At 46.4% G+C, this 26,649-nt stretch overlaps 1 protein-coding gene across 1 annotated transcript; it reads right to left on the bottom strand.

Moving 5' to 3' along the window:
* Positions 1-576: 576 nt before the first annotated feature.
* Positions 577-18,041, bottom strand: LOC120105851. The gene is made up of 5 exons (XM_039118606.1): positions 17,556-18,041; positions 9,304-9,464; positions 7,705-7,735; positions 6,050-6,152; positions 577-977 (listed from the first exon to the last, which is right to left on the bottom strand). The coding sequence occupies exons 1-5, from the start codon at positions 17,856-17,858 to the stop codon at positions 880-882; spliced, it is 696 nt and encodes a 231-aa protein (XP_038974534.1). The 5' UTR covers positions 17,859-18,041; the 3' UTR covers positions 577-879.
* Between the last annotated feature and the right edge of the window lie 8,608 nt (positions 18,042-26,649).

Here is a 26,649-nt window from a genome sequence, read left to right as displayed (position 1 = left end):
AGATTTTATTTTTGTTGTATAATGAGCAATAAATCCATGCTGTTGCTGGTTCATGCTGAAATTTTAGGTGCAAGTAGAAACCGCAGGGGTCATTTGCAGGGCTCGGGAGCTGGGACCCTAATGCTGTTTATGCACTTGATTCATTGTGTTTACATGAAACAGATACGATAGCATAATTAACTTTGTTGGATGACTTAAAATCATAGATAAAAGAGATACGAAAGCCTTTTTGCTATCATTTCAACAATCTGGATACATAATTTCATGCTGGAAATTATATCTGATTTTTCTTAGGTGATACAATATGGAGAGTTAGACTCTTCTGCTCCTTCAAAGCCCGGTCTGTGCAGCAAGGCGAAGGGGTCAAAGTATCAAAAAACCTCCCTCGTGCTGTAACTGCTCCCACTGGATTTTGTAGATGGCTAGTAAACGATACCAATGTTCTTACCATGTTCAATATGATCAATATTTCATTTATAAGTTGTAAAGAGCTAAATTACTGTAGTATAGCTCAGACCTGGCAGTGCCGCAACTCATGCATGGTGATAAAAAAACGAGAGAATAATGAAACTGCCCTTATAAACCCGTACAAGCTAATTTATATTAAAGCGACCTGAACAAAAATACATCATTTCTCTCAAAAGAACTACATATTCTGTTTGATAGCATTCAATTTATCAGAAACGGAATGCTAATGGCTTACAGGAGGTAGCTTCAGTGGTGGTTTGTTTGATAATATTCTTCACTTTGTTGTATCACATAATTTAACTAGAAAGATCCAGAGATCCTATAACACGAACAATCAGTCTATATTTATTGGAGAGCTGGTCGATAAAGCTCTTCATTCATGCAGGTCAGTAATTGCCAACTATTTAGTCTCTAAGATTGTGGAAAGAATTTCTTGGCATCAAAAGGCTGATTTCGGGAATCTGGATCTTGTGAGCCAAAACCATTTGCCATGTTCATGGGAGCAAATGCTGCATAGTAGAGGAAAGGTGTCAGATACCATCTGTAACATATGCAAAGGATATGTATGAAATCAAGTTTTGACACTTGAATATTATAATGAAAGCTTTGCAAAAGTTTGTAAATATTTATAAAAGACGAGAGAAATATCAGATACAGATATGATATATAATGCACTTATATATTCTGATGCCTGACTGAAGAAGCTTAGCTCCCAATATCTCTAGTGCTTCTTTTCCATATTGGAATGTAATAATCCTTTGATCATATTAAAACAATATAAACTCCAATTCAACCAGAGAGACATTGATTGAGATCACCAGTCTTTCATCCAATTAATCATTCCAAAAAGAATTCACGGCAGTCAAGTTGGCTTGAGCCCAACATGAATAATTTTTGGTATGTTAATGAGGTCCATTTTACAACTGTAAACTAGTTCATATGTAGTAGAATAGCATAAAAAGAGACATATAATACCTGAGAAAGGAACTCTAAAGTTTTTGTGAAAGCAAAGAGAAAAGATCTCATCATAATTTCCAAAGATTTAGTTAACTTTTTGTTTAACTTATAATCAGTTGACCCATAGCTGATGATCTTTACTAGTAACCTGTACCATTTACCTGACAAAAAAACTAGGTCTTCTTGGATGCAAGAAAAGGATAGGATGAGGTCTCGTGATAATTATTTAAGGCATACTATGTAGCTAGGAAAGCAGTTTAATCCTGACTGCCCCATGCAGTCACCACATTTGCTTTACATCCATGTGCACAAATTATGCCATCTGCCATTGTCATTAAAATCGTATGATCCACGATGCAGATCTCATCAATGGATACAGATAAGTTATTATCATAAGATTTAGATTTACAATGAATCATCCAATCTCTTGAATTGTAATCACCAAATTGATCATGTTATTTGCATATCAAATCATGCAGAGATACATTTATATAACTTATTAAGTAGATTTCTTTTAGAATTACTTATTCATCTCTAATAGGTCAAGATTGTAAAGGTGGCAAATTTGTTCCAGTTATTAACTTCTAAAAATTAAAACTAAACAAAAATTTGGGGTTCATGGAATTAGGATCAAGCAGTTTTTAATATTTTTACAACCATTTGTTAAAATCTGATCCTTTATTCCCTAAAATTATTCTACTTAAAAGATAACTGAATTGATAGGTGATGTATAAAAGATCTATATAACTAGGCATGATACATGTCCCAAGAGACACACTTATATATATGGCCTTTTATTATTCATTCATCTACTTTGTAGTTGAATCATTCTTCAAAGTCTAACAGTTTCTTCTATTTCAAAATTTTTCAACAAATAAAAAAATTTCTTACAATCCACGATTTGATCCAATATAATACCCTCTATGATTTACAACTTGATCCGATTTTATCAACGTCTGCTCATTGGACCAGCAATCTGTTTGAACAAGGTGAAAATTTCAAGTACCTATCTTAAGCTTATCAAAAGGGCACCTACACAACCAAAAAGAGGGAAACGTAACTGCAGAACAACATGAGCTTCTGGATATCAAGATCTTTGATTGATCACTAAGAATCATTGTTACCGAGACACTTCAAAATTTAGGTCTTTCATGTCCATACTCCAGACACTTGGACACCTTATGATGCTCCTTGACGCATCATATTAACAAAGAAAGATATCATCAAATTTATATATCAATTTCTGGCACTCATATCTAGAAGCTTTCTAGTATAATCTAACATAACATTGAGAAAAGATTTTGTCAATTCTATTGGATTAAAAGCAACTGGTCCAGCAAATCATTCATTGTAAACCTATATTTGTACATATTTACAAATAAATATTTACAATATGGATGGGTACCTATATCCAATTTTTTGAAGGTTCTTTTGTCCAACTCTATTGGACATTTACCTTCATGTCAGGTGTCCAGGTAACATTTCTAAGAAGCTTCTTTTACACAAATCTTAAAACTTACATAAATATTTAGATTTTTGGGCGTGTCTATTCATGCTCTGGTATCTTATATATGTAATTTTATAATATCTGATTCATGGTGCAAAAAAAGAGGTGGCAAGTACAAAGTGAATCAATGACTCACAAAAAGAAAGAGGTAAGAGAAACTTAATAGTAGCTATAACCTTCCCATTCCTTCCCTTTTGTGTAGACTCTTTCCATTATCAAGAGTTGGTTCCCAACATCATGAGCCTAAACCTGTGTGACCAATAAGAATGGTTGCCCTTAATAGTAAGATTGCAAGTCCCCACCCTCTCTCGAACTCTTTCCCTACGAATTCCTCAATAATGTATCCAGTTTTAAAATCAGGTTAAAAATGATTGTAGAAAATTCTAAAACTTTAAGAGATCATGTTTTGATCCATAAGGCCAGCAGAATAAAGATAAGGTGTAGTTAGCAAGGATATTTTTCTCATTAATTGGAACTTCCTTTTACTTCTATTTTTCAAGTGCCTACAACTAATAACAACTACCGGCTAGGTGTCATGATCTGTACCAAATATATTGCCATCACGCCATTTCTTACAAAATATAGAGGAATAAGCAACATACAAATTTGTATTGCTATGAAGGAAGATGTTCTTAGTACAAACACCATCCTCAAACCCCACCTCCAGCAACTAGGCCATGCAGACACTGAAAAAGGGATGAATACCTCTAGGATCAGTGGGAGCTTCGGAGCATTTGAGCATAGTATAATCAGCCCTAATCAGCCGAAACATGCAACTCTCAATGATGGTCCATGTCAGCCCTTACAGAGGTACAACAAACAACAGGAGGCACAGGGAAGACAATAGACAGAAAGTGATATGCATGAACCAGCAAGCTTACATGCACTTGCCACATTATGGAAACTTAGTCAAGGTTCATGTTCATATGATGTAACTATAGTTTTATACTAATCGTCAACCTGCCGCAATCCTCCTCTTTTATATGGGTTTGAGACCAGCTATATACAAAACATAGGAGTTTACCATATTGGTGAAACCTTCAACAAAATATGGACCTATAACCAAAGTTCACCGTACCGCCTCGAATCGCCCGAATCGGGGTGTACTTAACTATACCAAGAGTGAATTGGCATAGTTCCACCCCTTGATTCGAAAAAATCAGGCAAGGGAGCGGAAGAGGGAGAAGGAAAGAGAGAAAAACAAAGAGAGAGAGAGAGGGGGGGGAGGGAGAGAAAGGGAGGAAGGAAGGGAGAGAGGAGAGGGTGGGGGAGAGAGGCTGAGAGAGATGGAGGGAGGCTAGAAGCGAGGGAGGCCGACAAGGGCTCCCCTGTTTTGTTAGGGAAAGGGAGAGGAGGCGAGGAGGGGAAGGACAGAGAAGGAGAGGGAGAGAGAAAGGCCAAGAGAGAGCAAAAGAGAGGGAGGCCGACTAGGACTCCAGTGTTTCGAAACGAAATAGTTGAGCATTTTTTTAATTTGCCGGCTTCGAACTGAAATTTGGTGATAAAGGACAAGACTGTTGGAAAGAAAAGCACTCAAAAATGGCCATGCAGCAATGTCTAGATTGGGAGCTCCTACCTAATAGAGTGGGTATCTTCGTATTTGACTACCAGCATGAGAGGGAGAGTGAACAATCAAGATGGAGAGATTTCTGCTTGGGATACAGCACAAATATACGAGGAGATAGATGTTTGTGTCTTGTTCTGGGGTGCTGCTGCCAATGTGGACTGAGGAGTTCAGTTGAGGATGGCCACTATGGGTCACAAGGAAGAGACAGCAGACCAATGGTGGAGCTCAAAACTAGTGGATTTTAGATGGATCACAACATGCATAATCCTAGCAGCAGGACTTGGGCAGGCCTAAGAGAAGAAAAGGACACAGAAAAGAAAGGTTTTGTATTCCCTCTAGGTAGGTTTCAAATAGTATGCTTCATTTATTGAAAACAACATCCAGCCTGTCAAATAATTATGTCTACTTCACATTTTCAACTATGACGTCAGGGGGTGTGCCTCCCAATGCGTGTCATGAGTTCGACATGGAACAGCCTCTCTGCATGTGGGCGTAAGGCGGCATACATTTACCCACCCCAGATCCCTCAGTGGCAAGAGCCTCATTCACCGGACCACCATTTTTTTAACTATTAGATCACAGTTTTTTTTTCAATCATATAAAGTTTTTCTAACCAATATGCTTTGTCCATTTTAGTGCATAAGACAAGGAGATCAAAGAGCATTTAATGAATGTTTAACAATTCTGTTTCCACCAGGTCAAATGGCCTCAATATTATGATGACCACAAAAATACTATCTTGAACTCTCATTTTCACTCTGATATCATGATAATTTCTAACTTTGGAATGCAAAGCATAGTCTAATTGGGGCATCAGCCATATGCAATTAGAAGTATATATAAATTACAATTACAAACATGGTGAGACACTGCAAGAGAAAGAAATGGTGAAGATTACTTATGAAGATACAAAAAGTGTACATGTGATGATGTAAGTATAACATCTACAGGAAATGCCTGAGACTGCATGAGAAACATGTCTATGAAAAGGTAAACTTAGAACATTTCAAACTTAATTTGTAGGATGAAAATTGCAATAAGCAAGAGACTTATGTGCCAATGGCAATCGAATATGGACATAAGAGCAAATGGACAACCAGTAAGGAAATTGTGACACCTTATCCAATTATCTATTTGACTGTTATACATTATTGTGTCCACTTTCTCATACTTATATTGCTTTCCTCTTACAAAAGTAGCATTTAATTATACATATTTACGTAAAAGGAGAACATATCACATGTTGCATGCTGAAGAATAACACATTATTGAAAAGAAAAATATATCTAATACAAGTTTTACGCATAGAAGACATGAGAATTGGAAAACAAGTTACTACACAAACGCCACTTATAAGCTCCACATTAGCTATTATGATGAAGATAACTCCGTGTACATATAACATTCTGCAAGTTGCTCAAGTATTTACAATCACTAGACAAATTAAACAACAACCAATATAGATATATGAGCACACAAGGAATAACAATTTTAATATTATATGCATCTTTTATAACAAAAATTAAAGGAGAAGAGATCATAGAACCTACCTTTCTCTCTCATTCTTCTCTCTCTATCATATTCAAACTTGTCGCGAATTTGTGTAATCCTTTCCCAAGTATTGCCTTGTTTATTTCCTCCAAAGCCCTGGTCCTGTAATCACAACCCCTCATATAATTTTTGTGTTCAAGGAAATTATACAAGGACAATTCATGTCATATGATCAGAGTAAGCATGTAAGCTCTTAGCACAGCCCTCTTCAATTCAAAGAATTCCATAGTTCAAACAGAAAACTGGGGGTCACAAAAGAAAAGAAACAAAACAATTGAAAAAGTCTTATTGGAACTTTTATGATCTACAAATACCATGAGAGACAGATGACTTTAATTCAAGCAAAACTGCTAAAGAAACATGGAAGGCATATTTAGATGCAGACACAAGAATAATATAAAATGGAAATCTTGTGAAGATAATTCAGTAAATGAGGTTAAGAGGACCAATGTACATCTACTGGCTTGTGTGCGTGAGCAGGTCATAAGCGTGCAGCTCAAGTCAGCATGACTATGTGGCATGGGAGTGTATAAAAGGACATGCATACATGAACACATGCACACGTGCATCTGAAGCACAGACAAATTTTCAGCCTAGCAAAACCAAAAGAAAAATAACCACTTTCCACATAAATCCCAATAAGCAAAACATAGCTACAAAAATCCCTTTTTCTTTGATAAAAGCGTGCTTATATAGCACATGTCTACAGGGAGCCTGCAGAGTCCATAAGAACCAAATCTTGTAGTTCCCTCATCAATGGTCCTTCCAAAACCACACAATTGCTGCTGCTGGCTCCATAATCAGCCATCCAATCTGCAGGTTGGGTGCCTACTCTGAAGCTATGAGTGGCTGAGAACTGCTGCAACTGTAATGAGATCTTCCAGATGTCAAGAAGGAAGGGACAGTAGTCCTTGTTCAGGCTGGGTAGTTATTAATCCAGTCTGACAGAACATTAGTCCCCCTCCATCCAAACTGAGTCAGAAAGGAGCACTTTAACTACAAGCATTTCATTTCTTTATAGTGAACATTTGACCAGTAGGTGTTTCCAAGAAAATGAACTATCTTTAAGGGTGTAAAAAAGAAAAGGGCAGACCTTAACCTCCAGCTACACCAAAGATAAACCTTAAAAGGAATACATAGCAAATAACGATTCATAACACTAATCCCAGATAGATGAGACAATACATGATGAACTTTTTTATGGTTTTAATGTTTGAATATCTGCAGCACTTCTATATAGTATATCCTCTGTTTCAGAAACAATAAAAGTCTACATCCATACCTTGTTTTGTTGCATAAGTTTTATATAAAGAAGTTTAATTTCTTTTCTTATCAGAAGAAGGAAGATCTTTACCAATACAGCAATGGTAACATGCAATCTTTCCCATTAGAAGGTGGTGCCTCAACTAATGAAAACTAAAGAGAAATCAGATTTCTATATAAATAAATAAATAAATAAAAACTTCTTCCCCTTTGTTGATCTGACAGAAACACATGCATCAACCATTCATTCGTACATAGCCAAGGCACACCATGCAAAAAAGCTACAGGAATGTGCCAATAATTAATTTGTATAGTTCTAATATATAACATTCTTGCGGAAGAAACATAATAAAAATAACTTAAGTAAAATTGTAAATATTGACAGAAATACCTTATTTGCTTCTGCATGAGATCGCCTTCTCCTGCATTAGAGGATGAAAAATTTAAGAAATACTTATTTCATCTAAATTCCCAGACAATAGTCCTTCTTATAGGGAAAGCTATTGACTACTATAAAATTGTAAGTTCATTGCCCACTTCATGTGAAAAAACGGAACAGAGGGCAAGTCTGAAATGGAGCCATTTTTGAAGAACACGAGCTCTTCTCACTGTGTACATTGATAAATGATAGAATTTTTTGCATGTATACCCTCCTAAATATGTAAAATTGCATGAATACCCTCGTAAAATTACCATTAGCATGTATATCTTTCTTTTTTTTCTTTTTTGTATATGTACTCATACCATCTAACGTTGTTAAAAAAATAAACGATTTAAAGCTAAAATGACTGAAATACACTTATGGATAGATATGCAAAAAAAGTTATAAGGGTATACATGCAAATAGCAACTTTACAGAAGTATTCATGCAATTTCTCATATTTAGAAGGGTATACATTCAAAAAGTCTATTAAAAAAAGAATCAAAACTCGGCTGAAACTTACTAAGTCTTTTATGATTCAGTTGGATCGACAAGCCACAAAAAGATTGAGCCACATTATCTTTTTTTTTTTTTAAGATCATGACTCAGTCAAGTTGGAAAATTAGGTGATCATTTTGGTAATGCTATTCTCCATTTGATTTTGATATAATTATCATTATTAAATTTATGACATCTATATGTTCATTATTTTTTAAATGATTATAGCATATCAAACTTAAATTAATTATAGATGCTTAGATTAGTAAAATACTTTTTACTGATTTGTAAATGTTGGGTTATTGCTTGTTTTTTAGGCAAGAATTTCATAAAAGCAACATGATTCATTCTGTAAGAGTTGATATTAACATGAGATCATATGACACAATAATATTAATTTTTTTTGCCATCTTTTTTTATTAAAAACAACTGAAGTATCTTTACTAAATTTTGATCAATTTTTATTGAATTTTTTAAAGTGTATACCCTCCTAAATATGCGTAATTGTATGAATACCCTTACAAAGTTATTATTTGCATGAGTATTCTTATAAAGCTTTCTTTTTACGCATCTACCTAGGTATTTTAGTCAATTCAAATTTAAATTGTTTATTTTTTAACAGCATTAGATAGTATAGGTACGTATATAAAAAAGAAAGAAAAAAAAGGGTATACATGCAAAATAAGTATTTTATGAGGGTATATATGCAAATAGCAATTTTATGAGGGTATTCATACAATTTTGTATATTTTGGAAGGCATACATGCAAAAAAAACCCTAAATAATATATAAGCGAAGGCCAAAGTTTTTTAACAAAGAGAATATTACTATTCTCCTTGCTTGAGGGCACTGCAAGAATAAATTTTGGACTTGGCTTGATTATCATTTCTTAAGTCTCATTATTAAAAGTACATGATTGGTCATTTAACATGGCTAGAAGAAAAACTATTAGAGCCCAATTAATATCTGAAATCTAAACTCAAAATGTTGTACTGCAAACTAATTCTTTTTGAGAGTACATTAAAATGTGGATAAGAAAGTAAATAATCAACTAGTGAAGAGATATTTTACCTGAATGGTGAAAAATCTGAATCATCATCTTCAGCAGAATCATAGTTGGCATGATCTTGGGCAATTTTTTTTGAATAACCTTCATCCCAGTACAGCCTTTCCCAGTTCTCCCTAAGTTCCTGATACAGTTCCATATACCGTTTACACCAAGACTCATGTTCCTGTCAGTTTATTTAGCACAAAAAATTCAAATTAAAATTATTTTCGAAAATATTATATTAATTTTGATGACAGGGTTATGACTTAACAATAATTCAGTAGAAAGTCCACAAAGTAGTGAAGAAAAAAAATCAATAAGATAAACTAGTACATCGGCTAAACAGATAGCCAAACTAGAGGAATAAAACTGACTAACAAATGCCATACGTTTGGACATTTGAAGGCAACAGTAAAGTCAAGAAAAAAGATGCATAGAAAGCAATTTTCTGATATATTAACCAACATGACAAAATATGAATAAGAGATTGAGTAGCCAAAAAACCAAATAAAAAAAATCAGCTATAGCTAAGCTTTTCTGACTTTGTTTCCTTTTGAGAATTTCATCTTTTTCTGATTGATCCGAAGATACGAGTGGTAATATGATCTTACTCTATGTTTGGTTAGGATCATGAGAAGGGGGATGCATGGGATTGGAAGGATAGATGGCCCCCATCTGCTATTTAGTTCAAAAAATATTAGGAAGGTTATGAGAAGAAGGGATTGCCCATCCATCCTGGCCCACCAATTTGCAACCTCCCAAATTGGAAGGATACAAGGATGGATGGATGGAGCATGTGATAGGGTTAAAGTTGCTTATACAATTTGACCTGCCAACCTTTTGAACCTAATATTACATGACATTATAGACATCCAGCCCATGTCCCTTTACATTCTAATTTTACAAAACCAGACTTAACTATATTCTCAATTTTTTAAACTGAAAAAGCATTACATGGTGATGTTTCAAATATACATTGAACAGCCAGCATTTGCAATTCAATCATTACTTAAAACATAGGCATATTCAGATTGTTCTTCAGCCAATAATACCTTCTATTAAATATAATAAAACTATTTTTATCAGCTAAAATTCATGAATTTTTTCTTCAAAATTGGTTATAAGCAACTTCTCTCACAAGGTTTGGAAATACACGCTAGTTTGATCCTCTGACTGCATGCTTTACTTTTCTTCCAGTAGGAGTGAACGCTAAAAGGAAACCATTCCAGTAATATTTTTGCATGTGTGAAAATTCAAATGCATATCTTTAAAAAATATTACAATTGTGGCACAAGACATGCTGCAACTTGCCAAGCATTCACTTATAGGGGAGTTGAATTCTCAATCAAGGAAGAAAGTTTTTGACGATGGCTATACCCCAAGGAGGTCCTAAGTACATCCGTTTCACTCCATATGTACACAACTTTTCCACATCTGGATACACCTTTTTATGAACTATGCTGGAACATAATACAGAAAATATGACACATTGTAGCCCAGTTATGACACTTAACCAAATAAAATAGAAAGCAACCTAACGCCTATTGGTAAACACTTGCATAATGTGATCTAGCTATTTCTGTGGTCATGATTCTAATCTTGGAGGCCTATAGCGTAACTTACAGCAGACCCCTAACTCAGCCAAGATTCTGATAGGCGCACCCGTCCACAGCGGGTCCGAAGACCCAATCCCCGATATCTGGGGGCCTTCATCACCCACGATGGAAGCAGAGGGAAGAAGAGCTCGGCATCTGCGAGAGCAACGGAGGAAGTGGGAGACGCTCGGAATGTGGGAAGTGGGAAGGCAGGCATGCAAGCTCGGCTCGACGTGGGAGATGCGGAACGAGGCGAAGAGACGAGCCCCGAAGCCACGCGTGTGGGGTACGACGAGGTGGACGTGGGACGAGGTAAGGGGGAGTTGAGCTCCGAAGCTCAGGGCGTGGGGTACGGGAGTGGATGAGTGATGGTAAGGAATGATGAGTGATGGTCCGAGTTTCATGGGAAAAGGGAGGAAGTATTTAATGTGGTGTATGCTTTGGGATATGGGACGTGAATTGAGTGATACTTGTATGGGTCTTCTCTCACTCAAAGGAGAGTGTGTTATTTTCATTGCACTAGTCTAGCTCTCACCATAAGACGAGCTGAAAAATATATCATTCCGTTTCTCCCTTTTGTTCCCACTTGGCTCGACTTCATCATTCTCTCTTGTTCACCTTTCCTACTTCTGATCGGGACCTATCAATTGGTATCAGAGCTGGCTATGTCTAACAAGGAAAGAATAGAGCGGTTGGAAGCTGAGACGAGTACCATGTGGGAGGAACTGCATGGCTTGGAGGCGCGGGTTGATGGACGACTCGCGGAGATCTTGGAGGCTATTCGACACCTTCAGATCACTGCTCAGTCGCCGACACCGTTCGAGCAACCTATATCCCCTCCTCAGTCACCAAGGGGGGGTGGTTACGGACGGACGGAGGAACTCGCGATGGTCCAATGACACCCACGGATGGACTTCCCGCGGTTCACTGGAGATGATCCGATTGTTTGGTTGGATCGGGCCGAGCAGTATTTCGACGGCCAAGAAGTCCCTGTCAACCGACGGGTAGCAACCGCCTCGTTCTACTTAGACGAGGAAGCTAACCACTAGTGGCAGTGGTTACGACGAGCATACCAAGATGAAGGGGCCACCATTACTTGGAGGGTTTTCGAACGGGAGTTGTTGGCTCGGTTTGGACCCAACGAGTATGTGAATTTTAATGAGAAGCTCTCCCGAGTTCAGCAACAAGGCTCGGTACGAGAATATCAACAGGAATTTGAGAAGCTGGCTAACCGAGTCCGGGGTTGGCCACAGGACGCGCTCATCGGAACCTTCATCGGAGGGCTCAAGGAGGAGATCGCGAAAAGGTTCGCATGAGGCAGCCGCACTCACTCCGGAAAGCAATCACGGTTGCTCGCATGAGGGAGGAAAGGTTGGAACAAAAGAAGAAGGCCACTCGAGGCGTTCAACCACGACTGACTGGTATCCCACGGATGCCCAACCCGAGTCTCCCTGCACCGCGGCTACTGGCGCCGACGCTGATCCGGCGCATCACATGGGAGGAGATGCAACAACGGCGGGAGCGAGGTCTTTGCTTCAAGTGCAATGACAAATTCACTCTAGGGCACCGGTGCAAAACTCCCCAGGTTCACTTAATCGAAGCGGACCGAGAGGACGCGGACGGAGATGGCGATGGGGAACCTGACCTTCATGGCGAGGGCTAGACCAGGGAAGAAGTGCAACCAGTAATCTCACTACACGCACTCTCTGGATGGACTGGACCGAAGACAATGCGGGTGATAGCACGAATACAAGGGCAACCACTGACGGTCCTCATTGACAGTGGATCCACTCACAACTTTGTGAGTGACCGCATAGCCAAGAAACTGCGACTCCCCATTGACTCCACTGTACCGTTCGAAGTCCGAGTTGCGAACGGAGACATCCTTCAGTGCCAGGAGATGTTCCGAGCAATGGAGGTTGAGCTGCAAGGGAAGAAATTCCTGGTGAACTTCTACACCCTGCCGCTTGTAGGGTTGGACGCTGTCCTTGGCATCCAATGGCTAGAAAAGCTGGGACCCGTGCTCTGCAACTGGAAGCAAATGACTATGAAGTTTTGGTGGGATGGACGGTAGTGTGAGCTCTCCGGACAACCGGCACGTCCCGCCCGAGCCCTGGGTTTCCCAGGGATTCAGCGAGAACTAAAAGGGGGGACTCAACTTTTTGCTGTCATGATCAGAGGCTCCGAGGTGCAACCCTGCGGGTCTGACACGAGAGAATGCCCCAGAGATCTACAGAAGCTGCTTCAAGAGTTCTCCCCTCTCTTTGAAAAACCCCGAGGGCTTCCGCCGGAGCGAGCTTTTGTCCACCGGATTCCACTCTATGACGGAACCTCAGCCGTCAACGTCCGGCCATATCGGTATGCTTACTACCAAAAGAATGAGATCGAGCGACAAGTCACCGAGATGCTGGACACCGGGATTATCCGGGAGAGTCAGAGCCCCTTTTCTTCTCCCGTCTTACTCGTAAAGAAAAAGGACGGCGGCTGGAGGTTCTGTACGGACTACCAGGCGTTGAATGCTGTTACTGTAAAAGACCGATTTTCGATCCCTACCGTTGACGACATGCTGGATGAGCTGCACGGAGCCAGCTTCTTCACCAAGCTGGACCTTCGAGCAGGATATCACCAGATCAGAGGTCACCCCGACGACATCCACAAGACAGCTTTTCGCACGCACAACGGCCACTTTGAGTACCTGGTGATGCCCTTCGGGTTATGTAACGCTCCATCAACGTTTCAAGCCATCATGAATTCCGTTTTCAGAAGGTTCTTACGCAAGTTCATCCTGGTTTTCTTTGACGACATCCTGGTGTCTAGCGCTACGTGGGAGCTCCATTTGTCTCACCTCCATACTACGCTCCAGATCCTCACAGATCATTGCTTTTATCTACAACCATCTAAGTGCTTGTTTGGGCAACATCAAGTTGAATATCTGGGCCATATCATCTCGGCTGCAGGAGTACAGGTGGATGCCAACAAAATACAAGAGATGAAAGAGTGGAGGCAGCCAACCACCGTAACGGAACTTAGGGGATTCCTAGGACTTACTGGGTATTACCCGAAGTTCGTCAAGAATTACAGGATCATCGCCGCCCCTTTAACGGCCCTGTTAAAGAAAGGGAAGTTTCAATGGAGTCCACCAGCCAAGCAAGCGTTCAACCTCCTCAAAGAAGCCATGACTACCACCCCGGTACTAGCCACGCCCAACTTTTCAGAGGTTTTCATAATTGAAACTGATGCTTACATGAGCAAAGCGTTGGGTGTGAGGAAGAAAGGATGGTCCACGTATGCCAAAGAAATGCTGGCGATCATGGAGGCCGTGCGGATGTGGCGACCTTACCTGTTAGGAAGAAGATTTCAAATCCGCACCGACCAGAAAAGCCTTCGACACTTCTTAGAACAGCGTGTGAGTACACCAGAACAACAGAAGTGGGTCGCAAAACTCTTAGGATACGAGTATGAAATTGTCTACAAGCCCGGGAAGGACAACACAGCCGCGGATGCCTTGTCTCGCCAACCTGAAGCAGCCCTGCTCCATGCCATTAGTCGACCGCTCTTTGACATTTGGAAGGAGATCCGGGCTGCCACCCGAGAGGACTCCTATCTGCAAAATAAGATCCAGCAGCTAGACTCCGAAACCGAGTGCATGAAGGATTACGAACTCAAGGGAGGAGTCCTGTATTATAAGGAGCGGGTCCTGATTCCTCCGAGGTCACCCCTGTGCAACAAACTGATGTAGGAATTTCACAACACCAAGGTCGGAGGGCATTCCGGAGTCTTGAGAACTTACAAACGAGTCTCTCAAGCCTTCTACTGGGAAGCAATGAAGCGGGATATCCGAAGGTTTGTGGTAGAATGTGTGGTCTGCCAGCAACAAAAATATGAAGCTCAAGCTCCGGCTGGATTACTGCAACCCCTTCCGACGCCTACGCAAGTCTGGGAAGACATCTCCCTAGACTTCATCGAAGGACTACCGCGGTCCAGAGGTAAAGATGTAATACTAGTTATCGTCGATCTCGCTGACCAAATACGCCCACTTCTTGCCTCTATCTCACCCGTATACTGCTAAAGGAGTAGCAGAGCTTTTTGTGCACCAAGTGGCCCGCTTACATGGGATGCCAAGGTCGATTGTTAGTGATCGGGATCCTGTGTTTGTGAGCACCTTCTGGCGAGAATTCTTCAAACTACAAGGGACCTCCCTCAACATAAGTTCGGCTTATCATCCGCGGTCTGATGGCCAAACTGAGGTGGTTAATAGGTGCGTGGAGCAATACCTCCGATGCATGTGCAGTCAGTACCCAAGGACTTGGGAGCACAACTTAGCTTGGGCGGAATACTGGTACAATACCACTTTCCACTCCACTGCCGGGATGACACCGTTTCAAGCACTATATGGGAGACTTCCGCCAACAATTATTCGATATATGGACGGTGTTTCAGTGGTAGATGAGGTCGACAAAAACTTGGTCGACCGCGATCAGTTGCTGAAAGAGTTGAAAGGTAATCTGGAGAAGGCGAAGAACAACATGAAGCAACAGGCAGACAAAAGACGGAGGAAAGTTACGTTTGAAGAAGGCGACTGGGTGTTCTTAAAACTTCCTCCGTACCGGCAGCAAACAGTCTTCCGCCGAGCTCACCAGAAGCTAGCACAAAAGTACTTCGGGCCTTATCGCATCACTGAGCGTATAGGGCCAGTTGCTTACCGGCTGGCGTTGCCGGAGACTGCCAAGGTCCATCCGGTGTTCCATGTATCACTTCTCAAAAGACGACTGGGAGAAGGACAAGCCACCTGCACTGCGCCACCACTGATACGGGAGGATGGCAACCTCGTGCTAGAGCCCGAACTTGTCAAGGACTACCGATGGGTTAACAAAGGAGGAAAGCTAACAGAAGAAATCTTGGTGCAGTGGCGTTCGCTTCCGGAAGAGGACGCAACCTGGGAGGACTATGGGCAGCTAAAGGAACTATATCCTAAGACAAACCTTGAGGACAAGGTTTCACCTGAAGAGGGGAGGGATGATAGGCGCACCCGTCCACAGCGGGTCCGAAGACCCAATCCCCGATATCTGGGGGCCTTCATCACCCACGATGGAAGCAGAGGGAAGAAGAGCTCGGCGTCTGCGAGAGCAACGGAGGAAGTGGGAGACGCTTGGAACGTGGGAAGTGGGAAGGCAGGCATGCAAGCTCGGCTCGACGTGGGAGATGCGGAACGAGGCGAAGAGACGAGCCCCGAAGCCACGCGTGTGGGGTACGACGAGGTGGACGTGGGACGAGGTAAGGGGGAGTTGAGCTCCGAAGCTCAGGGCATGGGGTACGGGAGTGGATGAGTGATGGTGAGGAATGATGAGTGATGGTCCGGGTTTCATGGGAAAAGGGAGGAAGTATTTAATGTGGTGTATGCTTTGGGATATGGGACGTGAATTGAGTGATACTTGTATGGGTCTTCTCTCACCCAAAGGAGAGTGTGTTATTTTCATTGCACTGGTCTAGCTCTCACCATAAGATGAGCTGAAAAATATATCATTCCGTTTCTCCCTTTTGTTCCCACTTGGCTCGACTTCATCCTTCTCTCTTGTTCACCTTTCCTGCTTCTGATCGGGACCTATCAGATTCCTGCCCACTTAATCCATGCATCTGTGTGCATCAGATTGTCACTAACCATCAGTAAAAGATACCAAATCTTTTGAGTAAATAAAAGTTAAGATACCAATCCATTATCTAATACAGAATCTTGACTAAAAAAATGAAACAACACCATCCAGAGTTTCTATTTATTTCTTTTAATATTTCTGAGTAAATGTGAGAAGGTTTCTCAGCAAGAATAATCTGTTATATTGCTTTTAAGTATGAAAAGGATAATATCAATCCAATGGGAAAGAAAAAGGAGAACAGAAACAAATGAACGTTGGAGCTTGAGGACTATCTAAGTATGTGCAGTAAGATTGGAAAATGGAGGAAGTGTCTGCCATTAGTACAACGAAAACTTGATGGAATTCCATGAATGTACTAATGTTACAAGGCTTAAATGGATGCTGATATTATTGGATGAAAAGCGCACGAATCATTGAGAAAGGAAAAAAACCATGACAAGCAAATGTTCAGAAATGTTGCTTGATGGAGAAATGGCGAAAGAAACATCACAGCACTAATCATATAAAGAGGAGGTTATAGTGAAATTTGTAGCTACATATAAGGATGAAATTGTGATATAGCAAGAGAAGGCTTCTAGTGAAATCATAGCTACATTTAAATCCATCCAACCCAAAGATATAAAGTTATTTATGTATGTTTTTGATCGAAGCATAAAAGTAACCATGTTCATGACAAAAATCACATTCTCTTTGTAATCAATGGAAAACACCTAAATAAAAGCACAAGCAATAAAAATATAAAAAAAAACTTTATACCACCAAAGCAAGCTGTTAGAGAGAATCTAGGGTTTGAATATGGAATTGCATAGCAAGGAATCTTCGTGATTGCCATAAGTGATTGGCTTCATCAAGATTGGACCATTTGTGACAGGACTTGAATGAAACAAGAATGACTAAAATGCAAGGAATACCATAAATCCCACTGAAAAATCTTATTCCGACCACTTTTCCATCAATATATAAGGGAACAAATATTCTCTTGAGTTCTTGAGATAACTCTGGACAAGGAATAGCAGGGGGAGCGCGTACCGAGTCCTTGAGGATGATGCGAGTGCGACGCATGAACTGCTCGCGGAGCTGCTTGCGGCGCTTGTTGGGTAGGTTGTCCCTGGGGATGACGAACCGTTCCCGGTGCGGGACGTGCTCCCCAATCTCGTGCATCTCCCCGTCCACCACCCACCACTCCGACTTCCCCTCCCCCTTCGCCGCCGCCGCCGCCGCCGCCGCCCGGTGGCCCCGCGACGACGGCCCCGTCCGCGCCCACCGCTGCTGCTGCTGCTGCTGGAGCTGGAAGAAGGCAGGTGACTGCCGCCTAACGAGACCTAGCCGCATGGAGGAACAGGCGGCAGAGAACGCTTCGCCTCTTGCCGTCGAGCCCCGCTTCCACGCATCAATTAGGGCGACGAAATGAAATGGATGAGAAATGCCACCTGTTTCTGTTTTAGCAACCCATTAACGGCAGTTGGTGCTTATGGCCCTCGCGCGATTTTCGCTGGGTCTGTGAAAGAGAGCCGCTTCGAGATAAAGGAAGCTGTAAGGCTGTAGTTTCTAAAAGTACTTTTAAATAAAATAAAAATTTTTAATAATAATTTTAAAAAGTTATTTTAGGACAGTTTTTTTGGGAGAAATTATATTTTGAAGTTTTCAAAAAAAAATTATTTTTAGACTCAATCGAAAAACTAATTTTTTGACCAAAATACCAATAATAAAATATAATAATTACACAAAATATGCCTTTACTAATTATTTAATCAATTTTATCACCTAATTAGAAAATTTTTTATATTATGAAAATTAATTTCTGCTAATAATTATATTATTTATAACTTTACTATTGTATTATACTATAAATATAATATTTTATTACATTATAACATAATACATTGATATGTTATGTTAAATAATTTAATATTATATTAAATTATTATGCTATAGTATACAATATTATATTATGATATTATAATAATATTGTTACGGGGGAACTAAGCCGCCATGCCCCACGTGACCGGCACGCGCGCCCAGGAAGACTACGGCTGCCCTTTGATCCAGCAATCCGACCCCGAGTCGGACGTCCTCGGCTCCGCAGCCCGACCCCGAGTCGGCTGCCCTTTGATCCAGCAATCCGACCCCGAGTCGGACGTCCTCGGCTCCGCAGCCCGACCCCGAGTCGGCTGCCCTTTGATCCCGCAATCCGACCCCGAGTCGGACGTCCTCGGCTCCGCAGCCCGACCTCGAGTCGGCTGCCCTTTGATCCAGCGCTCCGACCCCGAGTCGGACGTCCTCGGCTCCGCAGCCCGACCCCGAGTCGGCTGCCCTTTGATCCAGCGCTCCGACCCCGAGTCGGAGATCTCTTGATAACGACAGGCTATTCCCCAGAGGCACGCCGCGGCCTCCTGCTCCACTACTCCCTGCAACGGCTGTATCCGATGCTGCTCCACGATCTCCTGCATCAGCCGTACAAAGCGGAGCCCCACTATGCCCTGACGTGGCCGTACCCGGTGCTGCTCCACGACGCCCTGTAACGGCCATGTCAGTGGCCACACCATCGTGCCCCACGATAACGAACCCCCCTGAGAGACCCCCCAGCCAGGTATATATGCGGCTGGGGGGAGAAAGGGGGGAGGTGAGGAATATCTCCCAGAGCACTCTCTTACTTGCGATTATCACCTCTCCTCCTCCTCCAATCTCCTCTGACTTGACCGTCGGAGGGCCATCACCACCCTGGTGGTGGTGCAAGGCTTGTTTGCAGGTTTCTTGGCGGAAGGTGGAGCGCAACCAACACCAACCAAGACAACTCAGACGGAACCCCGTTCACACCGCAGTGCCAATCGTTCTCGGTTTGGACCACCAGCAACAGTTATGTTGTGGGGGGGGAGGGGGCCTTGAATTTAGTCCCACATCGGCTAGAGCGGAAAGGTTCCGTGCCTTATAATGAGGAGGGCGAAGCCTTTTCCTCACGAGGGCCCTTTTGTGGGACAAAACCGTGAGGGCAATCCCCCCGTCAGCGCTGGACGCGCGGGCCGGAAACGTCTCCCTCCGTCAGCGCTGGACGCGCGGACCAGAGCGCCCAAAGCGGACAATACCTCGTGGGGGACGCGGTCTCTTTCTGCTTGGCTCGGTTGGGACTAAGGCTGTTGCCGGGGTGAAAATCCCGCAACAGTTGGCGCTAGAAGGAGGGCACCGAATCTTAGAACAATCGTAATGGCACGGCGAGGTGGTCGTGGAGCTTCCAATGCTTCCGGTCGCGGAGCCTCTAGCGCCTCCGGCCGAGAGGCTGCTGCGTCCCCAACGCACTCTCAGCAGCACTCCACCGCCCCTTCTCCCATTCAGACGGTCGAAGCTGCTCAGTTCGACCAGCTAGCCCAGCAGGTTCGCACCCTCGCGGAGGCAGTGCAGAATCTGCAGGGTGTGATCTCTCGGGTGCCGCAACGGGCTCAGGAGCCGCTGCCCCCCGAGCACTCGCCTCTTCCTCACAACCCGCGCTCCTTCCTCTCCCATGGAGAGGAGCGCCGGCGCGAGGAGGATTCTCGAGTGCGGTCCATTCTGCCAGGACCTTCTCATCGGAGCTGTGCGGGGTACGAGAGGCGGACCCGGGCGCGTTCTCAGACACCCCAGTCCTCGAGGGGCCCGCACTCCAGTCGGTCCCCCTCGCGCCGCTCCTTGTCCCCCACCCACCGGTCGCGCTCCCTGGACCGGCGGGTGGATGATCTCCACAGACAACTCCAGGTCCTGAAGGGCCACTCCAAAGATCCCTTCGCTGACTTGGAGATCTCCTCCCAGCCGGCGCTTGCCTCGAGGATCCTGCGGACCCCGAACCCGCCGGGGTTCAAAATGCCGGCGATCGAACCCTACGACGGGGCGGCGGACCCGCGGGACCACGTGGAGAGTTTCAGGACTCTTATGCTCCTCCATGGAGCATCGGATCCGCTCCTCTGCAAGGCCTTCCCGGCGACCCTCCATGGCCCGGCAAGGGCATGGTTCGCCGGCCTGGAGGCTAACTCCATCCAGTCCTTCGACCAGTTCACCCGCTTCTTCATCAGCCATTTCGCCGTCAGTAGCAGGCGGCGACTGGTCTCCGACTCCCTCTTTGATGTCCGGCAAAACGAGGGAGAAAGCCTGCGGGATTATCTCACCCGCTTCAACAAGGCTACACTGGAGGTCCGGAACCTGAGCCAGGAAGTGGCTCTCTCAGCCCTGAAGCGTGGCTTCCGGAAGGGCAGACTCACCTTCTCCCTGGACAAACGCCTGCCGCGGAGCTTCCCGGAGCTGTTATCTCGGGCAAACCAGTATGCAGACGCCGAGGAGGCAGCATCCCACCGGAACAAGGAGGCCGCCGAGGCCCCTCTAAAGCCCGGGAAGAAAAGGCGAAAAGAGGCACCCCAGAGGAGGAGCCCGACGCCTCAACGCCGGCGCAGAAGCCCGTCACCAGCAAGGAACCACGGCGCCACACGCCCTCGTTCTCCGCACCGACGCTTCAACCGGTACACCCCACTCCTGGCCCCCCGGACCCAGATCCTCATGGAGGTCAAGGGGCGGGAGGACCTCCCGGTCCCGAGGCAGATGAAGAAGATCCCTGGGAAGAGGCCTTCTCGGGCGTACTGTGAGTACCACCGAGACCACGGCCACGATACCGAAGACTGCTTCCAGCTTCGGGACGAGATCGAGGCTCTCATTCGCCGAGGGCGTCTCGGTCGATATGTAAACGACCGACGTCCCCCGGCAGACCCGCGTCCGGTCGACCCGGCCCCTCAGGAGCCTCGGGAGCAGAATCGACCCGTTGCGGGAGTGATCCACACCATCACTGGGGGCTGCTCTCGGCCCGTGAGGAACGCGGGGGGCTCGGCGGAAGCATCAGGAGTGGCCGTCGCGAAGAGGCAGCGGGTCGGAAATGTAATCACTTTTTGTGATGAAGATGTAAAGGGGGTTCAGACTCCCCACGATGACGCCATGGTGATCTCTCTCACTATGGCGAACTATGATGTAAGGCGTGTTCTTGTGGATAGTGGAAGCTCAGCTGATATTTTGTATTACGAGGCCTTCCAAAAGATGAGCTTGTCCCGACAATGGTTGCACAAAACATCCACCCCCCTCATAGGATTCACTGGAGACGCTATCTCGGCCGAAGGTGTCATTGAGCTGCCTGTGACTGCGGGCGTTGCACCCGCAGAAGCCACAGTGCGACTCGGGTTCTTGGTCGTCCGTGTCCCCTCGGCCTACAACGCTATCCTCGGACGACCCGGACTGAACGCCCTTCGCGCGGTGGTTTCTACCTACCATTTGCTCATGCGGTTCCCCACGGCGGCCGGGATTGGAGAGGTCCGAGGTGACCAACCAACCGCACGGCAGTGTTTCCTAGCAACTCTCAAAGGGAAGAAGCCCATGGAGGCCCTAAGCGTCGAGTCCCTTGACGCCAGAGACGAAGTGGCCTTGCGGCACGGGGAGCCGGCCGAGGGCGTAATCGAAGTTCCCCTCGAAGAAGGCCGCCCGGACCGCACGGTCCGGGTCGGTGCCAACCTCGACTTGGAAGCTCGGCTCCGGTTAGTGGAATTCCTCCGAGCCAATGCTGATGTGTTTGCCTGGTCGGCGGCCGATGTACCTGGGATCGACCCGGAGGTCATTTCTCATGCCCTCAACGTCGACCCGACCCACCGACCAGTAAAGCAAAAGAAGAGACACTGTGCCCCGGATCGGATCCGGGTGGTCGACCAGGAGGTAGACAAACTCTTGGAGGCAGGTTTCATAAGGGAAGTGAACTACCCCGAGTGGCTGGCAAACGTCGTACTTGTCCGGAAGGCGAGCGGGAAGTGGAGGATGTGCGTCGACTACACCGACCTGAACAAGGCGTGCCCCAAGGATAGCTTTCCGCTTCCGCGAATAGACCAACTGGTCGACGCGACTTCCGGATATCAGCTGCTGTCTTTCATGGACGCCTTCTCCGGCTACAACCAAATAATGATGGCTCCACAGGACGAGGAGAAAACGGCCTTCATAACAGACAGGGGGCTGTACTGTTACAAGGTAATGCCTTTCGGTCTGAAGAACGCTGGCGCTACTTACCAGCGCCTCGTCAATAAAATCTTCAAGGAGCAGATCGGCCGGAACATGGAGGTGTACGTGGACGATATGCTGGTAAAGAGCCGCCATGCGGATCAGCACATTGCGGATCTGGAGGAGACCTTCGCCACCTTGCGGAAGTTTCGTATGAAGCTAAACCCAGCGAAGTGCGCCTTTGGTGCTTCGGCCGGGAGGTTCCTCGGCTTCATTGTCAACCAGCGGGGGATCGAGGCCAACCCGGACAAAATCAAGGCCATCCAAGATATGTCCCCTCCGACCAAAGTGAAGGAGGTTCAGGAGCTCGCTGGGAGGGTCGCCGCGCTCGGACGATTTGTGGCAAAATCGGCCGAACGCTGCCAACCGTTCTTCAAGGTGTTGAAACGCCCGAAAGACTTCCTCTGGACGGCTGAATGTCAAGTGGCGTTCGACCAGCTCAAGGAGTACATGGCGTCTCCTCCCCTACTGTCCAAGCCGCAAGAGGGGGAGATGCTCTACCTTTACCTGGCGGTCTCCCCAACCGCAGTCAGCGCAGTACTGGTTCGGGAAGAGGCAAAACTTCAGAAGCCCGTGTACTACACCAGCCGAGTCCTCCGGGATGCCGAGACGCGGTACACGAAGGCTGAAAAGATCGCCTTCGCGCTGCTGACTGCGACCAGGAGGCTTCGCCCCTATTTCCAGGCTCATTCTGTCACCCTTTTGACCGATCAACCACTGCGGCAGATCCTCAGCAATCCTGAGAATGCGGGACGGCTGGTGAAGTGGGCAGTAGAACTTGGTGAGTTCGACATCCGCTACCAGCCCCGGCCCGCCATCAAGGCCCAGGTGCTCGCGGACTTTCTCGCTGAGTGCACTGTGCAGAAGACGGAACCTAGGCCGCCGGAAACACCCAGCCTCGATCTCCCGATCTGGACGCTCCACATTGACGGGTCGTCGAACCCTGAAGGTGGAGGGGCTGGGCTGGTCCTTACCAATCTCGATGGAGTGATAGCCGAGTATGCCTTGAGGTTCGGATTTCCAGTGACCAACAATGAGGCGGAGTACGAGGCCCTAGTCACGGGACTCAAACTCGCCAAGGAGCTCGGCATCCGGCGTCTGAAGGTCTTCACCGACTCCCAGCTGGTGGTCGGGCAGGTTCGAGGGGAGTTCGAGGCACGGAGCCCGACCATGCAGAGCTACGTCCGGAAGGTGCAAGCACTCATTCCCGACCTCGGCAGTATTGACATTCAGCAGGTCCCAAGGAGCGAAAATGCTAGGGCCGACAGGTTGTCCCGCTTGGTGGGCGCTGAGGCACACAACTTGTCAAGGGCGATATACCTGAAGACCCTAGATGCCCCGAGCATCGGCGAGGCTGAAGCGGTAATGGCAATTGATCCGGAACCATCTTGGATGGACCCGCTTGTAGCTTACCTCGCCGAAGGGATCCTCCCCGAAGATGAAGATCAAGCTCGGCGACTTGTTATGAAGTCCACCCACTACGTACTCTACGAAGGAAGGCTGTATCGGACCTCGTTCACCCCCCCCCCTCTTAAGGTGCCTCCGCCCTTCGGAAGCGGCTTACGCCCTCAGCGAAGTCCACGAAGGCATCTGCGGATCGCACCTGGGGGCTAGGTCCCTGGCACATAAGATCATGAGGCAAGGCTACTATTGGCCGACCTTATTGGAAGACTCAAAGGATCACGTACGGAAATGCGACGCCTGCCAGCGCCACGCCAACATCCAGAGAGTCCCCTCTGTTCCCTTGGCGCCAATCACCGCCCCCTGGCCCTTTGCACAGTGGGGAATGGATATCCTCGGACCATTCCCCATCGCTTCGGCCCAGCGGAAATTTTTGATTGTCGCCATCGACTACTTCACCAAGTGGGTGGAGGCAGAGCCACTGGCCACCATCACGGAGGTGCAAGTCCGGAAGTTCGTAAAGAAGAACATCATTGTCCGATTTGGGGTACCTCGGGTCCTCATCTCGGATAACGGTCGACAGTTTGATAACAAGCATTTCCGAGACTTCTGCGAGGAGTTCGGGATCGAACATCGGTTCACGTCCGTGTCGCATCCCCAAACCAACGGCGAGGCCGAGGTCACAAATCGGACAATCCTCCAAGGTATCAAAGCGCGGATCGGACGGACGGGGCAAGCTTGGGTCGAGGAACTCGAGAATGTCCTTTGGGCGTATCGGACCACGCATCGGACTCCTACCGGAGAGACGCCTTTCAGCCTAACCTATGGCACGGAAGCCGTTGTCCCCGTAGAGCTCGGACTTCCCTCACCTCGGGTAGCCGCACACCGACCCGAGGCCAACTCGGAGCAACTCCGAGGGAACCTGGATCTCTTGGAAGAAGCAAGGGAGATGGCGCAGGTTCGGATGGCAATGTATCAGCGGAGGGTGGCCCGATATTACAACTCCAAAGTCCGACCGAAGCTTTTCAGAATTGGAGATCTGGTGCTGAGGCGAGCTAAGGCATCTCAACCTACGGAAGGTGGGAAGCTAGCGCCGAATTGGGAAGGCCCGTATAAAGTTCGTTGGGTAAACCGACCTGGCTCCTACCAGTTGGAAGCCCTAGATGGCCGAGAAATTCCAAGGGGCTGGAATTCCGCTAACCTGCGGATGTATTACCAGTAGAACAACAAGGCCAGAAAGACAATTTGAAAAGGTGCAACACTTTTCATTTCAATAATTTCTGGTTACAATGGCGTGCTCGTGTGATTACAAGGAATTCCCAGAGGGGAATTAGGGAGTAAAGAAAGCAAAGAAGAGGTGGAGAATCCGTGGAGCTGAGGACCGAGGATCCCAAACCCTCAATCCAAAGCAGCTGCAATCCCACCGGAAATGGGTGCTTCTAACCGGAGGCGCCATCCAGCACCTCACCAAAAAGACGAGGAGCCGCCGCAGAAGAAGCTCCCGCTGCCCCCAGGGGAACGCCGCCTCCAAAGGATATTCCCATCCTCCCCAGTGGTAGGAAAGAGAAGGAATACGAGGGGGAAGAGCATATGGAGGCACGGCCCGGACTGAGCGTCTGGTGCAGAGCTCGATCGGGAGGCTGAACTTCAAGGAGGGGAGATGTGATCCCGGATGAAACGCCTAGAGCGGAGCTCCGCCGGGAAGACCCTCCTTGTTGATCCCAGATGAAACGGCTAGTTGGCTGAAGTCGCAAGGGGAGCGTCTCCCCTTTCCTTCAACAGGAGTCTCTCAGTCATATGCCAAGGAGGAGGTCCGCGATCCATGGCAACCTGAACAGCTCCGGCTTGGCAAACTCCATCGTACCTGCACCTGTATTTATAGCCAAACTGCGGCCCCCTAGTCGTTCCGATGCGGGTGGCTCCAATAAATGCAGGCGCATTGAAACTGGAGCCGTTCCGGCTCCCGAGGCGTATCTCCCCGCGATTTTCTAAGCGTCATTCTCCTTAAACCGCATTCTTTGTGCAGGACAATCCGGGTGTCATGTACCCCTAGGTCCACATATCTCCGCTCGCGCCCAGGCCGTATCCTCCTCGAAGAACCCGCGTATCGCGGCCGCTCAACTAACACTCCTCGCAAGCAGCAGCTGGCGATCCGATTTTCCAGGTAACGCATTAATTAGCGTTTAATGCCCTTCTCGTGTTCCCCCAGGCAACGCTTAGAGAAAAGGAGAAACATGATCGCGGCTGGCCACGGAGAAACCCCGTCGGGCAGCGAGCGACAAGCGCACGACCAGCGAGCGGAATTTCCCGAGGCTCGGCCCTCGGATGCCTGGCTAGCCCGATGATCATCCCGGGAGCAGACTAGCCGGAAGCCCCGACCGGTCGCCTCGGCTTGCGCCAGCCTTGGCCGACCAACGAGTGGAAGGTCCCGAGGCTCGGCCCTCGGATGCCTGGCTAGCCCGATGATCATCCCGGGAGCAGACTAGCCGGAAGCCCCGACCGGTCGCCTCGGCTTGCGCCAGCCTTGGCCGACCAACGAGTGGAATGTCCCGAGGCTCGGCCCTCGGATGCCAGGCTAACCCGATGATCATCCCGGGAGCAGACTAGCCTGAAGCCCCGACCGGTCGCCTCGGCTTGCGCCAGCCTTGGCCGACCAACGAGCGGAATGTCCTGA

Source organism: Phoenix dactylifera, unplaced genomic scaffold (assembly GCF_009389715.1).
Source record: "Phoenix dactylifera cultivar Barhee BC4 unplaced genomic scaffold, palm_55x_up_171113_PBpolish2nd_filt_p 000383F, whole genome shotgun sequence".
In the NCBI taxonomy this organism is placed as follows: Eukaryota; Viridiplantae; Streptophyta; class Magnoliopsida; order Arecales; family Arecaceae; genus Phoenix; species Phoenix dactylifera.
The sequence above is the reverse complement of the archived record's forward strand: the minus strand, read 5'-3'. Positions and strand labels throughout refer to the sequence as shown.

Coding starts and splice junctions, on each gene's coding strand:
- LOC120105851 (XM_039118606.1), bottom strand. CDS start 17,858: ATGCGGCTAGGTCTCGTTAGGCGGCAGTCACCTGCCTTCTTCCAGCTC. Junction 9,465..17,555: donor GCATCATCCTCAAGGACTCG/GTACGCGCTCCC, acceptor ATAAACTGACAG/GAACATGAGTCTTGGTGTAA. Junction 7,736..9,303: donor TCAGATTTTTCACCATTCAG/GTAAAATATCTC, acceptor CCTCTAATGCAG/GAGAAGGCGATCTCATGCAG.